The sequence below is a fragment of the Callorhinchus milii genome, unplaced genomic scaffold (genome assembly GCF_018977255.1).
Source record: "Callorhinchus milii isolate IMCB2004 unplaced genomic scaffold, IMCB_Cmil_1.0 Scaffold4, whole genome shotgun sequence".
NCBI classification, from domain to species: Eukaryota; Metazoa; Chordata; class Chondrichthyes; order Chimaeriformes; family Callorhinchidae; genus Callorhinchus; species Callorhinchus milii.
The window spans coordinates 57,861,272-57,888,699 of record NW_024704745.1 but is presented as its reverse complement, the minus strand read 5'-3'; the positions used below and the strand labels follow the sequence as shown (position 1 = coordinate 57,888,699).

Here is a 27,428-nt window from a genome sequence, read left to right as displayed (position 1 = left end):
GGTGACCATTCTTCACGTGTGAATCCAAACATTTGTGGTGTCTAGTCCACTAAATGCTGAATCTATGGCACAAGCACAGGTGTAATATGAGGCCAATTCTACCGGTTTGTTGAAGATTTGTGATCTGCTGCTTAATGAAAGATATATTAGATATGCGTATCTACTAGCCACCATATACACAGAAAAACAAGCCTCATGAGCAACCATGGGAATGGACCGGCCCAGAGTAGGAGTTTTTGTTTCATTTAAAAAGCATGGAGTTCTGTAGCTCAGTGGTTAGAGCACTCGCTTTGCAAGTGAGAGACCTAAGTTCAATTCCAGGCAGGGCGACACCCTGGGTAAGTATCCTTACTCCACACGCCTAATAATAATCCTTCCAAAACCAAAAACAATAATAAATTGGTTATTTTCAATCTATGACTGTTTGTGGGACATTGCTGTGCGCAATTGGCTGCCGCGTTTTCGCCCACAAATATACAGTCAATTCACTTTACAGTGTGTTCTGTGAAGTGCTTTGGGACGTCCTCCCGACGTGAAAAGCGCTATATCAAATGCAAGGATTATTATTATTATTTATCTCCAGCAATTCAACATCAGACAAGCGTTTTGATAATGTTTTTAAAAATCTAAATTATAATTTTATTTTTCACCTCTTGTGCTGCACATGGCTTTTGCTATGATGTTTTACGGCACATGAGCACAAATAGGTTCACAATCACTGGCTTTTACAGGCTATTTAAGAATTTGGCACTTTACAACTCCACTTGATTCTGTTTTCACCCAACATCTACACGGATGTGCTTTTAGCAAGGGTCACTTGATAGTCAATAGGAGCAAAAACTCTGGATAATTAGGGCAAAGGCACTGAAGCCAATTGTAGCAGTTATACTGCTGAGCCAGCTGAGACAAACTAACTCAGAACACACCAGGCATGTAATCTGGGCCATTAGTGATGCGTATGGCTAAATTTCACGATGGGCAGTGAATTTACCAACAGTAGAATGAATGGTTTATTAATTCCAATATAAAATCTGCTGTATAAATCACAATGGCTAATAATAGAAAAGTCAGGATGAGCAATTATTACATCCCTCCCCATATGAATTTTCAATTGTTTCTGTTGCCAGAATTTTTTTTACATTTCTTACATTTTTACAATTATAATTTTACAATTTCATTTTTTTCTGGAATGTCAGATTTTTTGATTCACTTCAAGGAATTTGAGCATTGTTGCTTCTTGTTCTGCTCTTTTCTATTTAAAGAATGTATCCTTCAATTCAAATGTTTGAACTAGAAATCAGTGAATGCTGTTAAAAAGTCTACAATGGGAAGATTTTCAATCACAATGTATTAATGATTTTAGTTTGGGCACAAAATTACCCAATGAACATTGATTTTGCAATAACATATTTAAGTGAAAAGGGAACTTTCTCTTCTGCAAGATAAACACTTCAAAAGAAAGCCAGAAAAGTAAGATTGCATACATCATAACTAATAATACTTACGACGTGTAAAGAGAAACTGTTTATTGAATTAAGGTTCTGTAGGTTTATTGTGAAATAGTGCAGCCAACAACTGACCAAAACATGGAACTGTGATCCAAAGCAGCATATCAAGAAACTATAGTGTGTTTATGTCATTTAGTAATAAAGTGTCATTTAATTTTTTTAAATTATAAACAAGCATGAATACTTATTTATATTGTTAAATATACATCTGAATTCTTTATTTACGTGTGCTTTTTCCTTTACACAAATGGAATGGATGGAATTAATTATTTACAATCAACAAGTAACTAAGCTGTTTTGTAAAATCTTCTGTTCAGGAAAATGTGAGCTTATTCCAACAGTGGAGCTCCTTCTTCAATTAGATCCAACTACTGTGGGCAGTACCGTAAAAGGGATTCAGCTGTAGACTTTAAAATGGGCTATTTAACCTCTGTTTGCAGAGGTTAGTGTAAGAGATCCAAAGCTTCAAATTCTACCACATTTTAGTGTGATAAATAGGCTTTTGGGCTTGAAATCCTAGATTTAAACAAACTGGAATACAGGAGCATTTTTCCTAAGTGTTCCTGAAAAATATAGAGAATACAGAAGAACTCCTTCATCCAGCTCTCTATAAACAATACCATTTAACTTCACATAAAATTTGGGAGATTAACATGGAAATCAAAATCCTATTGGAGAAATTGTGGGTATACTTAAATAAACGTAAATTGAAAGTGTGGAACTAATGGGGATAAAAGCCTCCAGTTAAGTGTAACAATCTTGCCAATACAGACTTATGATTGGGAAGCCCGTTTAAAATAAGTGCACATCGTCAAAGTTGCTGCACATATGCATTGAATAAACTAGAGTGAAGGGGAACAACAAGTAGAATTGTGGGCTCCATGGGAGCTTAAATTCATTCCCATGTTACATGTGCTCGTTAACTTTCACCCTTGAACACTCCAACATTATGGGTTTTAGAGATAATATGTTTTCCACATGTCGCTGATCAATTTGAAGCAACAACTTCACTGATGGTGAGTTTGATTACTCCATACCCATTTTTTTCATTATGAGTGTTGGAATTTTTCTAAAAAAATGTGCTCACTCAATCCACGACTGTTTGTGGGACACTGCTGTGTGCAATTGGCTGCCGTGTTTCACCCACAAAATATACAGTCAATTCACTTTACAGTATATTCTGTAAGCACTTTGAATCATCTCCAAGACGTGATAAGAGCCTATATCAAATGCAAGGATTATTATTATTGCAGTCAATTTGGATGTAGACAGTGTCCAGCATGGAGTGAATAGAAGGAAATGGCAAAACAGTTTAACTGTTTAACTATTAACTGTTGTCTGTCAAGATCATTGTTGGATAACATTTTTATCAACTGCATTCAGGGTTTAAGTTATACTGTCTACTTGAAACTGGATCTGTAATGGGTATGGAGTATTTTGTATTACAGCGTAAAATTGAGTTCAGTTGTGATCAAACCAGTACAGAACAAGCATAATCTTACATTGCACCTTAAATACAGCAGTCTGTACAGTACAATTCACTCATTGTTACAGAAGATAAAACTCCAGTTGAATAAAGGGGGGGAAAAAATCAAAAAAAAACAGGAAACAGTAAGGGTCAGTTTTAAAGAAGTGCAATAGCAGCCCCAGACTGGAAGCAGCCACAAGATACAGGACTAAATAATAAACTGGAATAAACTTAAATAAAACATTGCTATGTCTATTTTGGAAACACAAATGATTTTTTTGATTGTACTTAGCCACAGTTATTACTTTTCAAACTGTAATGCACAGCACACAACTTAACATTGACTAATTTAAGGATAAAACTTCAAGCTGCATGCTTATTTTTAGGAGGGAAAAAGTAAGTGAGATTTCACTAGAAACAGCTGGAGATGGCAGTGAATTTCCTCCATTTTGGCTGATATTTAATTCATTTAGGTTCCTGGCCATGTAAAACTACTTGCTAATTTCCTGCCTTCCTAATCGTTCTATTTTTAAACTTAAAAACAATACTTTCAGCCAAAGCTGAAACTGTCATAGAACATTTCGACCAATAAACCTCACAATTTACAGCAATATATTTCCTTTACTATAAATTATTTCAATAACCTCTGAATAAAAATATTAAAATGTATAGTGTTGTAATTACTCAAATTTATCCTGATTTTAACCATTGACGAATTAGACACATCCTAAAATGTGTTGACCGCTCAAAAATACTTCTGATTCAAATTATACAGATGTGAATTAACCTTTACGTAGCGTGTTCATGTTCAGTTTCAACAAAAAACATCTGTGTTCAGAAACAGTATGCAAAGAACTCTCTATTTGCATAGTTACAAAATCTACAAGATACAAATTAACTAATGGATACAGGCAAGCTCGATAACATTATAAAGCTGGATGCTGCCCTATCAGAGAGCAAAACTAAGTGCAGGAAGTTACTGCTTTTCCCATTTGATTATAACAAAGGCTAAACAATTTAAACAAGAATTCAGAACACATGTAGCTTGGATTCACAAAGTTTAAGGATCCTTCATTGCTGTACCAGAAGTAGTTTCTTCTTTGCTAAATCTTCCCTTGGTTGTTTGATCACCCCCCAACCCATCCATGCCCAGGCTCCAGCATGTGCAGAAATATTCTGCTGAGCTTATGACTTGGATGGAAATTCATGATAATGCACAGAGACAGTGATGAGAATATAATTTAAAAAAACTTAAAATGTCACTATTCGATTAGGTTTCCTCTTCCACTCTCACATCTCCATCTGGTTCACAATTTCTCCTTTGAAGGAACCCAAATGTACGGCCCAGACTGTTCTTCAATGGCTAGTTTGCATTGGTTGTAAATCTCTTCTAGGGTTTCCCCTTGTACTATTGCTGTAGGTTTAAATTAAACAAGAATCAATGCTCATGATTTTAGTTTTATAAGTTTACCTTATTTTAGTTCTTCTCTGAATTGTGCATTTCAGAAAGGAAAATAGTGGGTCATTGAATTCTCCAGGGATTCTGGTGCTGACATTACTCTGCTGATACACCAGCAGTGAGTTGTGACCCCATGAGAGAGGAGTTCAGTAAATGCAGTGCCAATCTATATACAAGCTTTGTTTGTAGTAAATGGGCTAAGTAAATATTCTGTCTGAAAATGCCAAATCCCAACATACAATATTGTCTTGGGGTGGGGTGGGGTGAGGTGGGGGAGGGGCTTGACCTCAGTGTGACTAAATAGCCTTGTGAATTCAATGCTACACCTAATGTGCTGCTGTTTTTTTTCTAGACCCCGCTCGCTGATTTGGATGATATTTACAATGTAGCTCACATTCAAATCAGGAGCACTCCAGATGCTTTTTATTCACATTCCGGTGACCTGTGGCTGATTGGGATAGAGAGAAAGCACAGTCCAGTACAGCTGTGACGCTCACAGACAAATTGAATAATTTAAAAAAATATATACAGCTTGAACTATCAAAGTAGTTGTTAAAAGAAACAGAGGGGAGGTAAGGAGAACGTTTTTCACAAGGTGGTGGAAGCCGATACGATAACAGAAGTAGATAATTATTTGGGAAAGACAAGTTTGCAGGGCTATGGGGAGAGAACGTGGGAGTGGAATTGATTTGGATATATGTCTTCAAAGAGCCGGCACAGACACAATGGGCCGAATGGCCTCCTTCTGTGCTGTATAATTCTATGATTCTGTGAAAACTCAAGCAAACATCAGCTGTGACATTTAGAATCTGACTTGATGGCGACCCTAGTATTTGAATCACTTTAAAAATATATACATGTGCACACACATACATAGACACACACACACACATACACACATATATATATGTATAGACATTTTTGTAAATTCACAAAATAGTTAAAAACATGTTTTTTTGAGGATTTAACAAAATTGTTAAGGTGTAATTTTACCGAATTGTGCACTGCATTTAGGATTTGATACTTTGCACTTTAAAGTAAAACGACTGTAAGGATTTGAAAAATGGTTTGCAGAATTACAGAGCAACCTGTTATTATCAATCGGTTAGTCAAGTTAGAGCCTTTGCCAATGCAAAGAAAATGTGATTGTGCCTTTTTGGATCTTGACCTTTTGGTAACCAAATGGTGGATAACAACTACAGTTAAAATAGACAGGGGACAAAGTAATGACATCGCAAATCTTGTAGCTATTTCTGAATAGCAGCCAAATCTGCAGATGTGAAACTATAATGTAGCTATTTTAATATTGAAATTTTTTAACAAAGCCAATACTGGCACTATGTCAAAATCATGATAAATTTATGTCATCTTACGTACTGAATAGGAGCTAATATGTAGTGATCCAAGGCCAGGTTACTTTACAGTCAGATGTAGAGGAAAGCCCATTTTACACTATTTGAATAATGTGTTTCAGCAGCAACCTCACAAGAGCAAGCACCCCCTTCTGCACCAGAAACTATTTCTTATTGGAGGAATTCAGGAGTAAGTCACACTGATTCACAGGAACTCTGGTCTGACTTGATCTACATTCAAGATTCTTGTGAGCCAGCATAATATATTACAACTATTAATAATAATCCTTGCATTTGATATAGTACCTTATCACGTCACCGAGAAGTCTCCAAACGCTTCACAGAATATACAATAAAGTGAATTGACTATACTTTGTGGGCGAAACATAGCAGCCAATTGCGAATTTTAATTATTTTATTTAAATAAATAATTTTATTTTGAACAAATAACTTAGCCATTTGAAATTGGTGCCTTTTGATCCCTGTCAGTTCAATTGCCAATTTACTGCCAAATTAAGGAATGAGATCTTAAACCCACTGAAAATTATTAGACCTATTTGACATGGATACTTACAGTGAGTAGACAGAGCAACTTTATTCTAAGGCTTTATTTGCATGATTGTGATTGGAATAAATTGTGATGGAAATTTTATCAGTGATAAAATGCAATTCATTTTTTTTCCATGAAAGCTTAGTGTCACACTCCTAAAAGGCAACATAATCATACTAGCTTCTGTGTTCACACACAGAATACACAGTCACACCACTTTATAGTACATCCTGTGAAGCGCTCTGACATGAAAGATGCTATACCAAATGTAAGGATTATTATTATTATTAGATTCATTCTAAAAGAAAGCTGCATTATGAATGGGAAAGCAAATGTTTGTAAGTCTACTTATTGTTTAGGTGATTTGTTTACCTGTAAAATGCTCCCCAAATTCCTGCTCCAGTTTCATGGCTCTCTCACATGTCTTTCTTGCTTGCTCCTCTGTCAGGCGTTTATTCATTTCCCTGAAACAAGAAATGGCATCAACACATGAAATATAAATATTGGCGGGAAAACCTTCCAATAGCATTCTATGTAGTATCTTTGCCAGAAGTTGAATCTAATATAAAAGGTCAAACCTTTTTTATATAAAATATTTTAATTTTCTCAGTTATTTCACCATTGCTTCTTCCCCAAAGCAAAGAGGAATGTTATCTATCAGAGTAAGTAATTTTGATGTAAAGATAGCCCTCGGACCTCATACAAGTAAGGTAATGTTCATGAGCAACTACTTTTGAATAGGAGCCTTTCAATCAAAATCTGTTCCACAGCTACGAGCAAACCAACACTTTACTCTGAGTCTGATGCCAACAAAGGTAATCAGTGAAAAGTATGTCTGCCAGGTTTGCTGGAGATTGGTTTGATTCCATTCTTCAGGTTAGTTTTATACATGGCAAAAATCCAGCCCTACTCTTCCAGAAAACAAATCACAACCTCCGGTCATGCTCAGGAATGAAAACTGTGCTCAATCGTCATCTTGCTTGATGCGTATGTTCATCTGAGATTCCCACAGCAAATCACTTGTGAAATGTTACCTTCTAACAATCTACCAATTTAAAGGCAACAGAATTTGACAAAGGGCAATCATTCAAAAATGGAAAAATATTACCAGTCAAATTCGGACTTTCAATTTTTATTGTGTGTAGTTCTTTACTTCACCTAAGACATGACTAACAACAACCACAACAAAATTACATTTATAGAGCGCATTTCACGTCGGGAGGACATCCCAAAGCGCTGAACAGTCAGGGGTCGGGACCCGAGCATGGGGGAGGGGTGGTGTAGGGGTGAGGGAAGGCAGAGAGGTGGGAGGACGACCAAAGGCACGATCAAAGAGAAGGGTCTTGAGACCTGCCTTGAAGGAGGCAAGGGAGGAAGTGATGTGAAGGGATTGTGGGATGGAGTTCCAGAGTGTGGGGGCAGAGAGGCTGAAAGCCCAGCCACTGTTGGTAGGGGGGGTCGGACGGGAGACATGGAGCAGACCGGAGCCTGTTGAAACGGAGGGAGGGGGCAGGTGGTAGGGAGTCAGCAGGTCAGGTAGATAGGAGGAGGCAAGGCCATGGATGGCCTTGAAAATGAAGACGAGGATCTTGAATTCAATCCTTTGAGGGATGGGGAGCCAGTGGAGTCGGGTGAGGGTGGGAGTGATGAGGTTACGGAGCCTTATGCCCGAGAGTACAGGAGCTGCGGAGTTTTGGAGATGGTTACTTATTACATGGTATGTACAGGAGGTGACATAATTTTTTAAAAGAACATAGCAGTTTCTCTTGGAGAACAATTATCAAATGTTATGAATTCTGTTATGAAACACTGCAATTGTCTATCTATGTTAAAAGACTGGCTGTGAGTGTGACCTCTCCTCCCCTCCTCCTGTTCATATCTAGAGCATTTATGGAATGAGTCCCTCTGCACACCTGTGTGTGACAAAAAATATCAACTGATATGAAACTGCATTTTTGCCTGAATACAGTATACTTTTCTCAATTAAACCCTTCAAGTGACAAGACAGCATTTTCTATGACACAACAAAACCAGATATGATTTTACTTTTTATATACTCAACATCTTGTTCAATGAACTTGTATATTTCTGCTGATATACAGTATCCAGCATGACAATTGTGGGAAATTCACCTATACAGATGTTGTCTAACTGGAATTGTGCACTAGTCATATTTCAAAGCTGCAGGAGGTGTTAAGAAAGAATAGCTAAAGCTGGCCAGAACGTCCAATTAACACAATTCAATATTATTGGTGAAATTAATGGACTGAACAATAAATCATGAGAAATATATGGAAGTACTATATCTGTGTACATTTGTCAGAAAGCCCTTAAGCACCTTATATATTTTTGTAATGCTCACTCCTGCCCATCACCTCGCCAAAACTGACATGAATGTTCCACATGGGATGAAGTGCCCCAAATCGACAGACTTTTGCCTCCGACACCATTAGTAGCCCAAAGCCAATGACACTGCCACAGGGGGTTGTCAGGCTGTGGGGAAATGTTTTTTAAAACGCAATAGATCATCATAAGAACATAAGAACATAAGAACTAGGAGCAGGAGTAGGCCATTCGGCCCCTCGAGCCTGCCCCGCCATTCGATAAGATCATGGCTGATCTTCAGACCTAACTCTAATTACCTGTCCTATACCCATATTTCCTAATCCCTCTGTTTTTTGAAAATCTATCAGTCTCAGCCTTGAAGATCTCCCTCCAAAAGCTGTAAATTTTAATTATTTATTTATTTTGAAACTACAAAGTCTGAAAACATATTTTGCTACCAGACTTTGCACGGATGAATTGTTACTGATAAATTATTAGATAGCCCTTTGCCTAAACACAGGACTTATGCAACATTGATTCCCATAAGATAAAATTAGCATTTTCTGAAGGGGAAGAGTAATGGGAAGGAGCCCTGCGATTCCTGTAATTACAGATTAACCCACAGCCTTGCCTCCTGTGATGCTACAGAAAACAAATCAAGTAACAGCAAGAATCTACAACAGGAATCAGGAACCAGCATTTCCGTTTTCAGGATTTGGATTAGCAGCTTCTATGATTTTTAGTTATGAAATATAAAGCTTTTAGGAAATAACATTATGGGTACACAGGTAGTTCGGGACATATGTGCATGCGACCGCCAGGAAGCTGGAAGGTGAACAAGATGGACCTTGATCTTTTGTCGTCTAGCATTTCTTATGGTCTTATGTTCTTGTAAGTCAAAATATTATCCTGTTAACATCAAACCAGTAAGTGATCCTGCAAATATCTCCCCCAAAAGAGTCCGATAGGACATGGATATATGTCAACCAATTTTAGCTTCACCCACTTGATAACAATTACAAAATGAAAATAACTAATTTGTGCTGTAACTCCTTATCCTAACTCTGCCAATTTCCATAATGACAAGTTATTGAACATAACTTTCTGGGAATAGTTAAAGAACTGTATCCTGACGTTTTTCAGTTGCACCTGAACAAAAAGACCAAATTATCCATACTCAGTGAATCAATCAAAACCGGTCCAACTTGGTCACTGAGTGTTCTTTTCCTGGTTTGTTGTTCAATCACGGTCAATATGGGAGAACATGAAGGCTGTATCCAAACATTCAACCAAGCATAATCAACTCATCACATAATAAAACTGAAAATGGACAAAACAGGCAACTTGGCTGCGCTGTGATTGCAATCATTAAAGAGAGACGTTAGACAAACTCATCTTACAGTACTAAATACTGAATATCAAACCTAAACACAATAATTAATACAATACAAAATACTTACATTAATGACTCCACTGAAACAGGCTTGATAAAAATAGCAATAGGGTAGAGTTGTGCAATTTGTAACCGTTTTATAGCATTACCCGACACGTCCAGTATGCAATGTTTCCCCTAACAGAAAGAAGAAATAGTTCAGCAATCCTAATAAGATTATTATCTTCTGTATTGAAAATAATTAGTTAGAACCTTAACACTATTTATTCTGCAAAGGAATGATTCAATATGAAATGAAAATACTTTTATAACTGCAATTTATGAGATGAAAGCATCTTTGAGGGAGGGAGAGATGTTGGCATTACAGGATATTCTTGTGCTATAGAAACAACAACAAATTGCATTTATATAATGCCCTTCACATTGGGAGGAAGTCCCAAGGCACTGGACAGTGAAAGGTTTTCATTAGATACTTAATATGCTCTGTAGAATACTATTCAACATTAACAAGAATATTTATTGTATTTTATGGATATTCAGCTTCACTATATACACCAGGAAGTATTTCTTTACCCAGATAGTAATTAACGTTTGGAACAGGTTACTATGAAAGATGGTTAAGGCCAGAATATTGGACTCATTGAAAAACATACAAAGACATTTGAAATTGTTATACAATCTTCACAACTTATTCAATTTCAAGGCTGGAATCATTTAGAATTATCAGTTGGTGAAACTGTGAAACATAATGAAAGTAAACATCTGTTAAAACAAAATGGAGATCTGTGTGATGTAATTTCCTTTAACACTGAGCATCACATGTCTGGAAGCTTACCTATATGTTATAAATTATATGAAGACTTTCCTGATTCTAATTTATTTATTATTTATAATCATAATTTTTTTCAAAATTTAACGATGAAAATCTCCATCCATTCAGATCTACTTAAGTAATTTGTTTGTTAAAACTCGGAAAACTGCAATCATTTTCACAGTATTCACTGGGCTTAAATCAAACAATTATTGAATTAAACAGGCAGTGCATGAGAGGAATCCAATGAAAAACAAAATGGAGTAAATAAACCAATCTGCTATTCTAACCTCACATATCCACTGACACAGAACAATAAAAAACATATTTGCTTTACTTTTAAGATAGAACGATTTAATCCCTGATTGAAAAAGTCTGCGTGGCTACGTTTGCATGATGTGGTGAATTATCCTAAATGACTGATTTACAAGACTATTAATGTAATATTTTGTTTGCAAGGTTTGTTATTATTATTATTATTTGAAGCTGTGCTAAATTATGCCTGTAAAAATACTAATTTAGATTAATAATACGAGAAATTTCCTTTTGCCTGTGATCTATTGCATGCCATGTTTGTCTATAAATGTAATTACAACATCACATAGAAAAGATCCTGCGAAGCATTATGAGACAGTTCAATGACGTGATAGGATGTTATATCAAATCCACGGATAATTATCATTTAAAATTATTCTGAAATTGTTTCGATGATATGTTTTTAATGTAGTATAATGAAATTTGTTGCAGGTAGAATAACAAGAATTCTGCTTGAATAATTAAAAAACAATTTCAGATATAGTTTTAGAAAATCTATTTTGCTGATCTCTCTCTTATTATGTCAAGATACTATGCTGGAATCTAGACTATTAATAGCTGGATGATCTTGGCATTCATGCTGCGCTTATACTGTAATATTTGTCGTGAATCAACGTTGTTTGGCTGGAACACTGCTCTGGAGACCACTTTGCGGATGATTTTCAATGAATGCCACACAAAACATTACACTCAAAAGGGACCCTTATGTAATGTTACAGTGCACAATAAAACCCTAACATTTGAACTTAAGTGTTTATCCCCGTGCTTAATTGTGAAAGCAAGGAATTTGAAATCTTTAAAGTAAAGGAAAGATTTGTTGAACCATCTCTTTCCAAACTGATGAGGTGATGTTAATGGAAATTGCTATGTGTGTCCATTGCTGTGTGTGTGTGCCCATTACAGTGTGTGCGTGTGCCCGTTGCTGTGCGCGTGTGTGCCCATTGCTCTGTGTGTCTGTGCTGATTGCTGTGAGTGTGCGTGTGTCCATTGGCTCCCATTGCTGTGTGTTTGTGTGTCTATTGATGTGTGTGTGCCCATTGTTATGTGTGTGTGTTTATTGCTGTATGTGTGTTCATTGCTGTATGTGTGTTCATTGGCTCCCATTGCTGTGTGTGTGTGTGTCCATGTCCATTGCTGTGTGTGTTTACTGTTTGTGGGACATTGCTGTGTGCAATTGGCTGCTGCGTTTCGCCCACAAATATACCGTCAATTCACTTTACAGTATATTCTGTGAAGCGCTTTGAGACGTCTAGAAGATGTGAAAAGCGCTACATCAAATCCAAGGATTATTATATTATTATAAATACATAATAGTGCAGCAGGATTTTGTGTCATCTCAGCCTGAAGTAACTGTACTGAAAGAGAGACTATCACACAAAATCAATAATGACTATGAACTATTTTCTATTAACATAATCTCATCAATTTGGAAACAAATTTACCTTTTAGCGAAAGAATTTTGTTTATGTATTGCATTCATCTTATTGGAAGGAGTTCAGCAATCAATGTTTCTTTTGCTTCTTTCTTCTCTCGCCAAGCTAATTTTATATGTTATTTTGTCGTATACAATTCCACAACCTTAACAGCACATAAACAACTTATGTGCCAGTCTGTCTTAGTTGGTAGCTGTCTTGTTTCTGAGTCAGAAGGTTGTGAGTTCAAGCATCATGCCAGATCTTTGAGCTCACAGTCTAGGCTGTATGCAATGTGGTCGGTATATATGCATTTGTAGATGGATGTGGCAGCCAATTTGCACACAACAATGCCACTGAAATGAATGACTCACATAATTTTTCTGCTTTTTAAATAGTGGTATGGGATCTTTAACATCACCTGAAAAGGCAGATGGGACCTCGGTTTGACATCTCAGCTGAAGGATGGCAGCCTAGACTGTGAGCTAAAATTGCTGATGTGAGTCTTGAACATATAACCTTTTGACTCAGAGATGGGAGTGCTAGCAACTAAGCTAGCTGACTAGAATTTTATTCTACTTCTTAGAAGACGAAAGCCCAAGGCACCAGTTGACATTAAATTGGCACCGAGGCATTATTTTACATTAAATTAACAAGGCATTTGGTGTAGAGAATAAAAATATCTTACTGATCTAATCATTTGAGGTTATGGCAATGAAAATTCCCATCTAAACTCTACATATCTGCCCTGGTAGTGCCTGAAGCTGATATTGGCTGCAAAAAGCAGGAAAGTATTTCATTCTTAGCAGCAACACTCCATCTTGGAAATTGCAGTTGTGTTTTCCACAAAACAGCTACTACACTGGACTATAATTGTTTGTGAATCACTTTGAGGCAGTGCTACAGGATTAGGTATTGTAAAACTGAAAAGTGAAAGTTATTTCTTATCTTGAGCAGAAACATTGACTTTCCATTCCAATAAAAAAATAAACGCATTCTAAAGGCCATAACTTACCCTTTCAGCCACATATTTTACAGACTGGACGCTAGTCCCATATAGATTTTCATTGTATTGTCCTGCTTCAATAAATTTGTGCTCCTGGATATCTTTTTCCATCTGTTCCCTACAGGTAACAAAGTGATAGTCCCGTCCATCCATTTCATAGTCACGCTTGGGTCTTGTGGTATCTTTTTAAGGAAAGGGGGAAAAACATAATTTAGTAATCACAGTCGATAAGTAGTTACTTCAAGCTGTAGTTGAGGTTTGTCACAGAAAATAACTATTTTTTACTATAACCCTATAAAAATGCTGGACATCATGCTTTCAGGATCACATAACTATTCTTTATTTTAAGTATGACTGGAGGTGAGAGTTTGACAGGAAGTGAGGGTGTTACAGGAGGCAAAGTGCTGCGAGGTAATCTCTAGAGACATAATCATGGATTTGTGAGAGGTAGGTCATGTCTGACAAATGTAACTGAATTTTTTTGAGAAGGTCACTAATATGGTGGATAAGGGAGTGTCTATGGATGGACTTTCAGAAGCCATTTGATAAGGTTCTGCACAAGAGATTAGCAGCAAAAATACAAGTGCTTGGAATCGGAGGTAATTTTGTGACGTAGCTTGGTAATTGGTTGGGAAACAGGCAACAGAGAATAGGGATAAAAAGAGTGTTCTCTGATTGGTCCGATGTGACAAGTGGTGTTCGCCAGGAGTCTGCACTGGGGCCTCAGCTTTTCTACACATATATATGCGTATATATATATGTGTATATATATATATTACCCTGACTGGGATGAATGAATGGGTTTTATATCAAAATTTGCAGATGACACAAAGTTAGGAGGCACAGTAAATTGTGTAGATGAGAGCAGGAAGTTAACACTGAATATTTTCTAAATGATGAGAAACTAAGAACTGTGGAAGAGCAAAGAGATTTGGGTGTCCACGTCCACAAATCACTAAAAACAAGCTCACGGGTACAAAAAGTAATCAAAAAGGTGAATGGAATGTTGTCCTTTATCTCAGGGCCTGGAATACAAAGGGGAAGAAATGATGCTTCAGCTGTACACAGCGTTAGTCAGACCCCATCTGGAGTACTGCGGTCAATTTTGAGCACCACACCTCAGGAGAGATATATTGGCCCGAGAGGGGTGTTGCAACGCAGGTTCACCAGAATGTTTTCAGGCCTTCAAGGGTAAAGTTACAAGCAAAGGCTGCATCAACTTAGATTGTATTCCCTTCAGTTTAGAAGGTTGAGGGATGATTTGATTGAAGTATTTAAGATAACAGAGATTTGATAGGATAGATTCAGAGAAGCTATTTCCTCTAGTGGGGGAATTCAAAACAAGGGGGCATAGTCTTAAAATTAGAACCAGGCCATTTAAGAGTGAAATCAGGAAGCATTTTTTCACTCAAAGGGTGGTAGAAATCTGGAATTCTCTCCCCCAAAAAGCTGTGGAAGCTGGATCCATCCACAACTTCAAGAGTGAGGTTGATAGATTTTTGGTAGATCAGGATTTTAAGGGATATGGGGAAAAGGCAGGAAATTGGAATTGGCAGGATTAGTTGATGTACAGATCAGCCAATATCTAATTGAATGGAGGAACAGGCTCAAAGGGCTGAATGGCCTACCCCTGTTCCTAAGCACACATCAGCACACAAGATACAATTCTTGTAACAGTATTGGCCTGAAAATGGTGCAAAACCCTTTTTTCTGCTTAAGGTTGCATCGCAGCATGATCAAATATCTAGATGGCCAAATGTTAATGAAACACATATCTGTTGAAACTAAATACATGATACTTACGAGGCACGCAGGAGCCAAATTTGTCTGGGAATTCTGATATCAGGTCATCATTAACTCTGTCTTTCATTGGGCCCAGAATAATTACAGGTCTAGTGTAATTAACTGAAAAACAAATGACAGAATTTTTTTACTTGGAAAATATCACTCTTAATGATTTCCCCATGAAAAGGCGCATCTAATTTTGTACAGTTCATTTTGATGGCCTGTCTCTGTATACCAGTACTGTTCTAATGATATCCCAATGCTGTTATAAACCCCAATTTAGCCATCATGTCTAGCCAACCTAGTTTAAGCTGTAAATGGTGAGATTCAGCGTTGGAAGATATCACCAACTAGTTACTGCCCAGCCTTGATCACCTGGCTGAAAAAACATCTCCAATTCTCTCCTTGGTTTATTCTCTACTGTTGCATCAGATGTTTGGAGTTTACTGCAGCTCTTTCTTAGCCTGAGAAGCAGTTCTTCATTTATAAAATCCAATTAGTTGACATGCAATTGCAGTGTTGGTGGGGTGCATTTGTGGAGGTGCTTTGGAGGAGATGTTAAACTAAGGGCCAGTTTATCTTTTCAGGTGGACTTTAAAGAGCCCAGGGCACTATTTGAAAAGAGAAAAGAGTTTCTCTTGGTATCCTGACCAATAATCCCCCAAATAAAATTGGTCATTCACTTCATTGCTGTTTATGGGACACTGCTTGCACAAATTGGCTGCTGCATTTGCTTGCAAAGCACATGGTCACTACACTTTACAGTATATCCAGTGAAGAATTTTGAGATGTCCTACCAACGTGAAAGATGCTATATCAAATTGAATAATTATTAATATTATAAATAATAGAGCCAGCTAGATCTTACAATCTAGCTCATAAGCACAAGTGACACATCTTTCTGTCCTTAGCCTTTTGAATCAGGGACACAGTGGATTTTGTGTATGCAGTTATATGAGAATTCCGATGTACTGTACTTGTGTACCAATGCAAATTCAATCTATTTAGAGATTATCAAGTTCTACTGCTGTATTACAGGTCTATGCAAGGGTGATGCAACCATAGTAAAGTGATAAGATACAAGTGTTAAGATATTCACAAATCAGAAAGGGGCAATGATTCACTGTCACTGACTATCTCTACGAAAATTCAGGTTTATTACAAACAAGCTAAAAATACAATTGATAGTGTATCTAATACAATGCAAAGCAGATGATTCTTCAGCTGTCTTTTTGCAGCAGGCTGTTGCAGAAAGTAAGAAATTTTCAAAACTCATTTACAAAGAAACAATACTCTTACCGTGGATAATCTATGATTCAGCAGCAGTTTATCAATTGCTCACACTGGCAAGCTGCATGGTTTCAGCTGCTTATATTCCAACAGTGCTCCCAACAAGCACTTTGGCTTGGCTCGTTTTGCTGCTGTGTTTTCCAGGCACAGGCGAGCAGAGTGGGTAGGTGTGTGTGTGTGTGCATGCAAGTGTGTGTCCTCAGGAGGCATTGTGTTCTTCAAAACTGGTCAAATGAAACTTCTTCAATGAGTTCTCGGTTACTGGAACTGGAGACTCTTAAGCATGTGAAGGAGTGTTCGCACAAGTCAGACTAAAAATAACATGATTGATTGGATGTCCAACTTACTCTCTTGTCGTGTAACTGGTTCATATGAAAGAATACAGTCTTCTTGACCCCCTGATGGCAGAAAGAAAATGTAAGTCTTTAATAAAAAATATTCTGATCAGATCCTACCAAAGGAATGCTTGTATATCACGTAAGAAGTGTTTTGTTTATTATAGCAAGGGCATTGATTATTTAAAACTAAGACGTTTCATAGAGCATTTTGAGCAAAATATTATTTTCAATGGATTGATTTCTCAAACACTTAGCAGTTGCTATTTGACATCCAAGATATTTTTTGCACAATCCTGTGGAACAGTGGTTGGTTTTCTCTGTGCTGAAAATTAACCATGATTGCAAAGTAAAAAAAATGCTCTATGCCTGTTCAGTTTTCCAGAGAAAGAGATACACGAGCAAATTACCCAGTATTTTATGCTAAAGAAAAAGGTTATATTTGTTCAATCAGATAGTAACTTGATCAATAAAACAGCAAGCAATGCAAGTTTATTTTAGAAAACCTTAAACCCACAAGTATAAGGCAACCCTAACACACTGTGTCTAAGAGATTTCAGATCCTATAGCTGAAAATGCACTGCTCGAAAACTGAGCAGGAAGCATAGCAATCTTTAGATGTAATGTAACTGGACATTGTTATTAATATAAAAAAACTATATTTTAAGGCATGCATAAAGTCAGTTGCTTTCATCAAGCTTTTTAAGAAAAGGACCAGAAAATAAATACAGTGCTGAAAAATAAAATGTAAAAAAAAACTTACTGTAGCTACTTTCACTATCGCTGGCATTAGAAGTAACATGTTCTGCAATAACAATATTGCAAATTAGGATGAATACAACAAAGCACCACAAAGCAGCATTAACTTAAATGAATGTTTAAAATGCAGTGAATTAAACACATGCTGGTCAACAGAAATGTCCATAGTGAAAACATGAAAGAATAGTTAGTTATACATGGAAATAGTGTTGAAAACAGCAATGGAAATTGCATTATGGGCAAGAGGATGCAGAAGGGATGGGGAGGGTACATATCTCTGCAATACAAATTTTTCCATAACACGGTTTCACCCTCAACAGTATAAGCACAGAGTTACTTTGAGAAACAGTAGGTCATTGACATGGAAATCGTTCCGGATAGGTGTTCAGACAGTGATTGTGCACTGGTTTTAACTGATCATGCAAAACATAAAGAAAAGAATAAAGTCTGGGACATTCACATTGGTTCCAATTAAATCGGCATTTTTACATGCTAGGAGTTTCTTCGGGACAAATGTAAAAAAATATATTTTTCAAAAAAATAATAATTATAGTGACATGTTATTGTGGCCATTCTTCAGAACTTACTCAGAGTTTTTGTTCCATAACCGTCGTCGGCTAACCCAGGGATCTCCTGCACAGTAGTCCCCAGACAGCAAGCAAAGACAAGAAGAATAACCGCAGAAAGGAAGGAAGAAGTCAGTGGATTTGAACTGAATACTACCATGACAGACCATGCAGATAGGCCAATCGGGAGCCCCACTGTATTTTCACATTGCACTGTGGCTTTACCATACTGGGTTTTCCAGGAACCTTTAGTTGTCTGGATTAGTACATTCCAAAACAGTCCACTTACAGAGACAGTATCCCTTCGATTCCCATACACAAGCTGTATTTCATATTAAACTACTGACAAATAGATGAACAGCCCACTGAAGTGGTACATCTTTGTTTCAACGTTAAAGGATTGCAGATATTTATAATCAATGAACACCACTCCACTGCACCAATTTGCTGCCAACTTAAATCAGCGGCACATTAGTCATAATGTGACTATTATATATATTGAATGGAAACTGCAAATAGAGTTGATCTTCTGATTATTCATGGGAATATTCTAAATTATTGGTCAGATTTGCATTTATTGTGAAATACAGTGTACCTAGGCTGGCAAAAAAGGGACACGGTCTCTAACTCTTCCTAGCAGTTTCGTTCACACCTGTTTATAAAAGGTTTCCTTTTGGGGAAATAAGAACCAATATTGTGGGATCCAGATTGCTGTCACACACTGGTCACAGTAGTATAGCCTCACCTGCCTGCGTGTATGTGTTGTGTGTGTGCTGTTCTATTATGGCATCTCTTAGGCCTACTTACGTTCTGGATCACTGGTTTCCTGCTCACTGTGGTCCTTGTTCTTGTAGAAAGGGAATTTTCGTGAAAAGATGAAGTTCTTTTTACGCTTGTCATTGAATGACTGTGAAGGAGAAAAGGAATGGGGCAAACAGGGACATCTACAGTAATTGCTGTCATACTCATGCTGACAAACCAGAGGTTGTAAAAATGGGAATAACAGCAGTGACTCATTCATGAGCAAACATCAAAAGAAACTGACGTAGATCAAGTTCATTGATATTTTGTTTCATAGGAACATATCTATGTGTCAGCCTGGCTCAGTGGTAGCACTCTCGCCACTGAGTCAGAAGGTTGTCGGTTCAAGACTCACTTTGGGACTTGGAATAATGTCGTCTAAGATGACACTGCAATGCAGTGCTGGAGTGTGTTGGATTATGGAAGTAATGTCCTTGGGATGAGACGTTAAATCTACCTGTTCAAGTGGATATTAAGGATCTCATGGCACTATTCAAAAAGAAAAGGGAGTTTCTCCTGGCCAGCAATTCCCCAAATACAATTGGTCATTCATTTCTTGGCTGTTTGTGGGACATTGCTGTGTGGCTAGGTTTCACCCACAAGATACACAGTCGAAACCATTTTACATTATATCCTGTGAAGCGCTTTAAGAGATGTCAATAACATAAGACGTTACATCAAATGCAAGGACTATTATTTTATATCTTCTGGAATTAGTTCTGATGCTGCTAGGGTCAGATTTTGCTTCATAAGAACATATCTATGTGCCAGTGTCAGATTTCAGAAGGTGGTTTCCATACAGTCACTCTACTGGGTTTGGCTCCTGGTCAGTTTCTCACTGTTGGAGCATTCTGTCATTGAGTCAGTTGGTTCCAAAGGAGTTTTTTATAAAAAAAACAAATAAGAACCTAGTTTCCTTCTCTCCACTATGCACAGACTCCCAGTGCCTTGCCTGCACTTGTGTAATCCTGCTTAACTGGGCATCAAGCTGTGTCTCATTTGACTGTGATCAAGTAAATATACAACAATACAGCAGCAGTCCTGTTTATTGCTTGTATGTACTCCCCTCCTTTACTCCAACTAATTGTAGCTTAAATAGTATGAGCTTAAACAGCTACAACTCAGTTGGTGGGATTGCTGTCAATGCAGCCAGTATTTTGCAGTTTTGCTACTGAGAAGGGAGTTGTGAAGAGTGGGTAAAATGAGAATGAGATCAAAAGTATGCAACTTAGGACAGGGGAGCATCAGACGAGACAGAAACTGTGCTTGGAATAATGCTGCGTAATAAGATACAGGAGATAATTGTAGCTCCAATACACACTTGAGAAGGGGAAGATATGTGCCAAGGAACAAACCTCAGGAAAACTGGGAATGAAGGCACAGGAAGTGAGGGGAAGAGTGACTGGGAGCCAATAATTGCAGGGATGGAATGGGCAAAATAGGGGATGGGCAAAAGCAACTGGGTGAATGGTGTGGGTATCGTTTAAGGGAAAAAAAGACTACCGAAAGAAGGGCTTCCTTTGATAGAGGAAGTGCAGCAATGCTAAAAGAACATATTGGGGGATAATTTGCAGTATTTCTTAATAGGAATCCTTAATAAAAAAAACAGTTGTGCAAAAGAGCAGTCTGTCCAGTAACTGGAAGTGCAAGAGAGGTTCAGGTGAGACCCTACAAGAAGGCTTCGGCTTATTTGATTTCATGCTTCCAGAATATATTCCACCCTCAACCACCACCATTTTCCTATTACAGGGTCAAACTGTTTTTTTAATAAATCTAACATCCTGGCCTCAACTACACTTCCCAGTAACCCGTTCCAGGTGGCTAAAAGAGAATTTCTATGTCTGTTCATGAAATTGTCCTTTGTTACAGTGCATCAAAAGTATGGTTCTTAGGTTAGTTTTTCATTCCCATTTAGAAACTTAGTTAGGTCCCCTCTGTGTTGTCTCTTTTTTAAGACTGAAGCTAGCCTGGCTAATCCATGCTCTTAGCTCATTCCTCCAATATTGGAGTCAACTACAACTCGTGGTCTTTTTCAACTTCACTTTTGGCAAGTTATATCCTGTCTCCTATTTTTATTTCCCATATGCAGTTGCTTTATCTGTATTGAGCTTCATTTGCCAGTAATCAGTCCATGTGCATACTTGAGCAAGTTTTAAGATAATAATAATAATAATAATCCTTGCATTTGATATAGCGTTTTTCACGTCTTCTAGACGTCCCAAAGCGCTTCACAGAATACACTGTAAAATGAATTGACTGTATATTTGTGGGAGAACGTGGCAGCCAATTGCGCACAGCAATGTCCCACAAACAGCCGTAGATTGAAAATGACCAATTTATTATTGTTTTTTTTTTGGAGGGATTATTATTAGGGGTGTGGAGTAAGGAAACTTGCCCAAGGTTTTGCCCTGCCTGGAATTGAACTCAGGTCTCTCGCTTGCAAAGCGAGTGCTCTAACCACTGAGCTGGTAGATCTTTTCTGCCTCCACAGTTCCTTCCAACTTGGTATCATCAACAAATGTAACGACCGTACATTAGGTCTGTAAATCCAGGTCATTTATATAAGGAACATGAGGATTCCCATTGCAGACCCTTGAGGCACCCTGCTTAATACTTCCCTCATTGTAACCTAGCTCTTCTAATGATTATCCTCAGCTTCCTTCTCTCAGGCAACTTCAGATCAATTGATTTGTCCATGAATAATGCCTCCCAGCCTATGTCAATTGGCTCAACCCTCATACCGCTAACATTTGCCTGCCTAAAGTTGTATACTCATTCCGGTCAAGAGGAATTCTGGTCGGATTGCGTTTTAAGAAATGTCACAAATTAGACCCCATTATAACTTGGATGGCCAGCAATGGACTAACCACATAATAATAATCCTTGCATTTGGTCTAGTGCCTTTCATGTCAGGAGGATGTTCTCTTCACAGGATATGCTGTAAAGTGGAGGGACTGTGTATTTGGGAACCCAATGAACACCCACTTCTACATCGTAGAATCACAGAAACTTACAGAGCAGAAAGAAGCCATTTGACCCAATGAGTCTGCATCTACTCTCAGAGCAAGATAGACTAACAATCCCACTGTCCTGCCTTATCCCATACCCCTTCAAGCCTCTAACTTTCATATATCCATTTACTTCCCTCTTGCAACCCATAATGGACTCTACCTTGACCACCTTACTTGGCAGGGCATTCCACATCCTAACAATGTGAAAAAAATAAGCAGTCTGTGATTTATCAAGTCTGCTCATTGGATACAAACTAGTTTAATTGATTCCAAATAAGCTCATTTTCTCATACATTACCATCAACAGGAATGGCATCTGCCAAAATTACCGGATAACCAATTTAGCATTTCAAAGATATTTTGCAGCCAAAATATTTGACTATTTGTTCCAACTTTTACTAAATTCTTGGCCCTTATACTGTATTCACTAATTTTTAAGGCCATGTTTTTAAGACTTAATATAAAATATTAGGAAAGAACTGAAGAAATCTGTTTCTCACAAAATGTAACTTAAAATAGATGGTCGTCACTGCTATTTTTCTCCACTTTTACATCTGAACAGTAATTAAACAATTGTTCAGAAAACAAAACATGATTAAAAAAATAAGAACAAAGACATTGGGCTCGATTTAATAATTTTAGATGTGGTAGTGTGATCTCAATGCTGGCTGTGCTGAGACTGTACTGACATCTCAAAATGACGCTTAAATATTAATTTGTACAACAGCAAAAACAGTAGATGTAACACTTGCAGTGTAAACAATTCAACAACATAGCCTCTGGCCAACCTGGTGCTGAAACAGTCATGTTTAGTCCTGCACCAAAGGAAGAATAGCTTAGGGTACTGTTGTTGTGTTTAAGAGTTGTTCTTCTCACTGAGATTTTTTCCTTCTGTGTTACGAATTTCATACATCTTGTAGTCGTGGTGATGTTTGGTTGTGGGGTAGGGGGGCGGTTAGAAAGGATTTATTACATATTTTTTCAGGCATTGTGCCAAGTCTACATCTGATAATTTTGTCTACAGTCAGATGAGGTCTGTGTAAATATCTGTCTATAGTAGCTCAAAAATATTATTGAATTAAAGTGTACGTTCTTAAAGCACATAAAGTGCAAACTGTTTGCATAGATGAAAGCCAGAAACTAAAACTGTCAGATATACTTTATCAGGCATGTAAAACCATTAGCGCCAATAATACAGCGCAAATGTCCCTCAACAGGTATAGAGCCACATATTAAATCAAGCCCATTATGAAGACATGTTTTAAGAAAATAGACAAAATATGCCATTTAATATCATGCTATGAAACAGTGCAGAAACATGCTGCATAGGAAAGAAATTAAGATTGGGAAATTAAAGCTGATTGATATAAAATTATATTATGTCAACAACTGAGTGGATTCATGCAAGTCAAACATGACACAGATGTTATTTTAATGGTAAATGTGACATTAAAAAAACATAAAAATGTAACAGAAATGCAAGTGTTTCTCAGTGTTTCATGTAACTGGGTCTCTAATAATGAATCAACAGCCATCTGTGTATTTTTTAAAATCAAGTTCTAATGAGCATTGCGTATTCAATAGCATCAAAGACAAAAGTTAAACTTCTGTGAACACAGTTTCCTAACACATCACAAAATCTGGTATTGTTCTTAAGGCATGTAAACATTAATCTGATTTCTATTTCTCTTTGTTTTCTGTCAAACAGTGATTAACCTTATTGGAAGCAAACTTATTCCAGTAAATATATATTGCCCATGGTTGATTAGTCTGTATATCTTTGTTCACTTAAAATAGTGAACGTCGTTTTTCAGTACTTAACTGTAATTTACCTCATGATCCTAGTAAATACCTAATGTAGGAAGTTTGGTTGTTTTCATACACAATAAATGACATGCGTGGAATTTTTACAGTCTGAAAATGTTCAAGGCATTTTTGAATATAACAAGCTGCTTATTGAAAGTAACATTTATCTACATTTATTTTTTTGAGAGGGTTGATGTCAGATGTGTTAAATCAGATGTGAATAAATCTGGTCATTTTTGATCCACAAAACATAATTAACATTGGTCTGCATCCACTGCAATGACACCTTTCTGATTTTTCTCCATGTATTATACTTTGAAAAGGTTTCACTTTTCAGTGAAAAGGGAAAAAGCCCCACAAAACTTGTGAATATCTTGATAAAGCTAATACATAATGAGCTAAACTTAATTGGAAACAACTTATTAGAAATTGCCCACGTTTCAATACATTGATAAAGCTGTCACATAGCAAACTAAATGGTATGTAAACAAAACTTAAGTATTGCAATAAAAACTTTTTTTATCCTGTCTATTTTGGGGGGGTTGGGGGAATCAAGTTTTGTAATGAATACAAATTGTATTAATCAGTTTGCTACGGAAACCTGAAGTGTGATCTATTCCTCTTGATCTTCGCTCTTAATTCGGGTGTTTTGGTGGCTTAGATCAATACAGTAGATACACTTAAACTCTGGTGTAATTCACTCCTAATGTGGGCTTGCTTTTTGCACAATTCAGGTGTGGACTCTGACATTTACGTACGAAAAATCCAAAATGCCCAAAGAAAGCTTGTTTGCTCACTTCAAATTGTGTTGCCCTGCTTCAAAACACTAGCAAATTGGAGGTCCCCTCCAACATCAATTCCTGCAGGGTGTGCATATCAAGTAATGTTGAAGGTGTCCTGATGACCCGAACGTCTGGCATTTTAGAGTAGGAAGCTGGTTGGCACACGGGATGCTGTCTAGCTTTCTGTGCACATGCACAATCAATGCAGAAGCATTGACTGACGATCAGATCCCACTACAAAGCAGCTTGGGATTTTATGGATCCTCCAACTAATGGTTTGCATTATAATAGGGTTCTGCTGTATTGGCAGACAGGGCACACTGGTGCTAAGTGTGTCAAAATTAGTATCAATGGCAAGTGTCAACGTGTACCTTTGAACATCCAATAAATAATATTATTACCCAATAAAGCTTATTTTAGGAGTTATGCCAAACTTGATGTACTGTAAGTATGACATTTCAGAAGGCAAAGGAAAAATTACATCAACCACAAGAGTTAGGAATTTGATCAATTATCACAAGAACATACTAAACCATAGAATACATCATCTAAAGATCAGAATAAAGAGATATAAAGGGTATACCATATAAAAATAAGAATACCACATTCAAAACAAAGCTCTTCATTTCTGTTAGATCTGGTATCTTAATGCCCTGTGATTTTGAAATATTGTACATTTAAGATAATCTGATAAAGGATAAAGGATTTATTTTATGTTTAGATATTTATACTGATATAGAAATTCTTGTAAGGCACTGAAGCAGGACACAGCACTACCACCTTTAATGTTGTTTTCTTTATAGGACAGTAGAGCAAAATATATTACAGCGCCATAAAGACAGTGATAAGACAGAAGATTACATTTTTTAAAAAGGTTATAAAGTAAAAACAAGTGATAATCACGACTACCATTCCTGTACAAAACAAACCCTGCTATGTTTATGATAATATTTGTGCATCATATGTCAAAATGCAGATTTCATAAGGATATCCTATAAGAACATATAAGAACATAAGATATGCTAATTGCAAAAAAGACCAAGGTCCATCTAGTTCGCCATTCACCTTCCTGGCGGTCGCATGCACATATGTCCCAAACTACCTAGGTACTCTATCCCATAATGTTATTTCCTAAAAGAAAACTATCTGATCTGTGTTTGAAGGAATCAACACTTCCTGCTTCAATCATCTCCCTAGGGAGCCTGTTCCACAGGTTCACTGTTTGCTCACTGAAATAGTGTTTCCGTAGATCCGTTCTGAATTTACCCCCTTCAATCTGGTTTTACTATCCTGGACTAGTTGAAACAGCTTGTCATGATCTACATTGTCTAACTCCTTTAGAAACTTAAAAACAGCAGTCATATTGCCTCTCAATCTTCTCTCTTCCAGCGTGAACATGCCCAATTTACTTAGTCGCTCCTGATAGTCCAGTCCCTCCATGTGGAGTCCTGCAGCTCAGTGGTTAGAGCACTCGCTTTGCAAGCGAGAGACCTGAGTTCAATTCCAGGCAGGGCGAAACCTTGGGCAAGTTTCCTTACTCCACACGCTTAATAATAATCCCTCCAAAACCCCCCAAAATAATAAATTGGTCATTTTCAGTCTACGACTGTTTGTGGGACATTGCTGTGCGCAATTGGCTGCCGCATTCGCCCACAAATATACAGTCAATTCACTTTACAGTGTGTTCTGTGAAGCGCTTTGGGACGTCCTCCCGACCTGAAAAGCGCTATATCAAATGTAAGGATTATTATTCCCTCAATCATTCTGGTTGCCCTCCTCTGTATCCTCTTGATTTCTCTCATATCCTTTTTGTACTGCAGCGATCAGAACTGTACACAGTACTCTAAGTACAATCTCAACAATGATTTATACAGTGGCAGGATTATGCCATTATTTTGGCTTGCTATTGATCTTTTGAAACATCTCAACATACGGTTTGCTTAACTCATTGCCACAGAGCATTGTTGTGAGAGCTTCAATTTATTGTCAATCAGGACCCCCAAGTCCTTTTCATTCAAATAATAGTCCCTTCCTGGATTTTTTTTGGCCAAGAAATGTTTTATCCTACATCTCTCATGGTTTAGTGTCACTGTTTACATTATTGTAGAATCCATTGCAGTTTTTGATTTGTTTCAAAACATTTTTTGTGAAATGAAGCACATTGTAGTTTAACACTTTGGAGAGGTTCAGTAACTTGCTAAGCATCAAATTAAAAACTGAAATCCACATATCTGGTTTTGTGGGCTCCCTAAAAGTACTACCCACTGTATAATTTCAAAAAGAAGTGATGGAGCCCTTATTAGTGCTACTTTTTGCTATCAATTTATGTTATACCAAGTGAATATTCAGAACAAGAATATTAATGTAAGATATCCACCCAGCACATACTTTTTTCATCTTTAATTCTCTCCCAACTTCTCCTTAAGATGCTGACTAATCTCCTTGGGTGGCAGTAAGTAGGGTCTTCTTGGGGCTGAGCTGGTTCCAAGATGACATTTTAGATCACAATAATCCCATGTGCCATGCAATTTATGCTACTTGCTTGTACGTACTCTAACACAGGAAAAATGAAAATGATTTCAGTTAGATAAGGTGAAAAATTTATACGATCTGAAGAGAACATGGACTATATTTTATTCCATTAGTGTCAGGTGACTACTCCTGACAACAGCACAAGTACCATTCAATGATACT

The 27,428-nt window shown here is 37.2% G+C and overlaps 1 protein-coding gene across 10 annotated transcripts in view; it reads right to left on the bottom strand.

Annotated features, from left to right (window-relative positions):
• Positions 1 to 4,268: 4,268 nt before the first annotated feature.
• dlg2 (discs, large homolog 2 (Drosophila)) overlaps positions 4,269 to 27,428 on the bottom strand; it is a 430,051-nt gene continuing 406,891 nt past the window's right edge. For 3 of the 10 annotated variants that reach the window (XM_042334110.1, XM_042334114.1, XM_007902674.1), the window contains 7 exons: positions 19,142 to 19,241; positions 17,022 to 17,072; positions 15,403 to 15,504; positions 13,609 to 13,781; positions 10,123 to 10,232; positions 6,710 to 6,801; positions 4,269 to 4,390 (listed from right to left, as the gene is read on the bottom strand). In XM_042334110.1, the coding sequence (XP_042190044.1) occupies positions 4,284 to 4,390; positions 6,710 to 6,801; positions 10,123 to 10,232; positions 13,609 to 13,781; positions 15,403 to 15,504; positions 17,022 to 17,072; positions 19,142 to 19,241 (735 nt within the window). In that variant the 3' untranslated portion in view covers positions 4,269 to 4,283. Of the gene's footprint in view, positions 4,391 to 6,709; positions 6,802 to 10,122; positions 10,233 to 13,608; positions 13,782 to 15,402; positions 15,505 to 17,021; positions 17,073 to 17,772; positions 17,815 to 18,355; positions 18,402 to 19,141; positions 19,242 to 27,428 lie in introns of all 10 variants that reach the window. The other 7 variants (XM_042334112.1, XM_007902622.2, XM_042334115.1 and 4 more) reach the window with 3 other exon arrangements.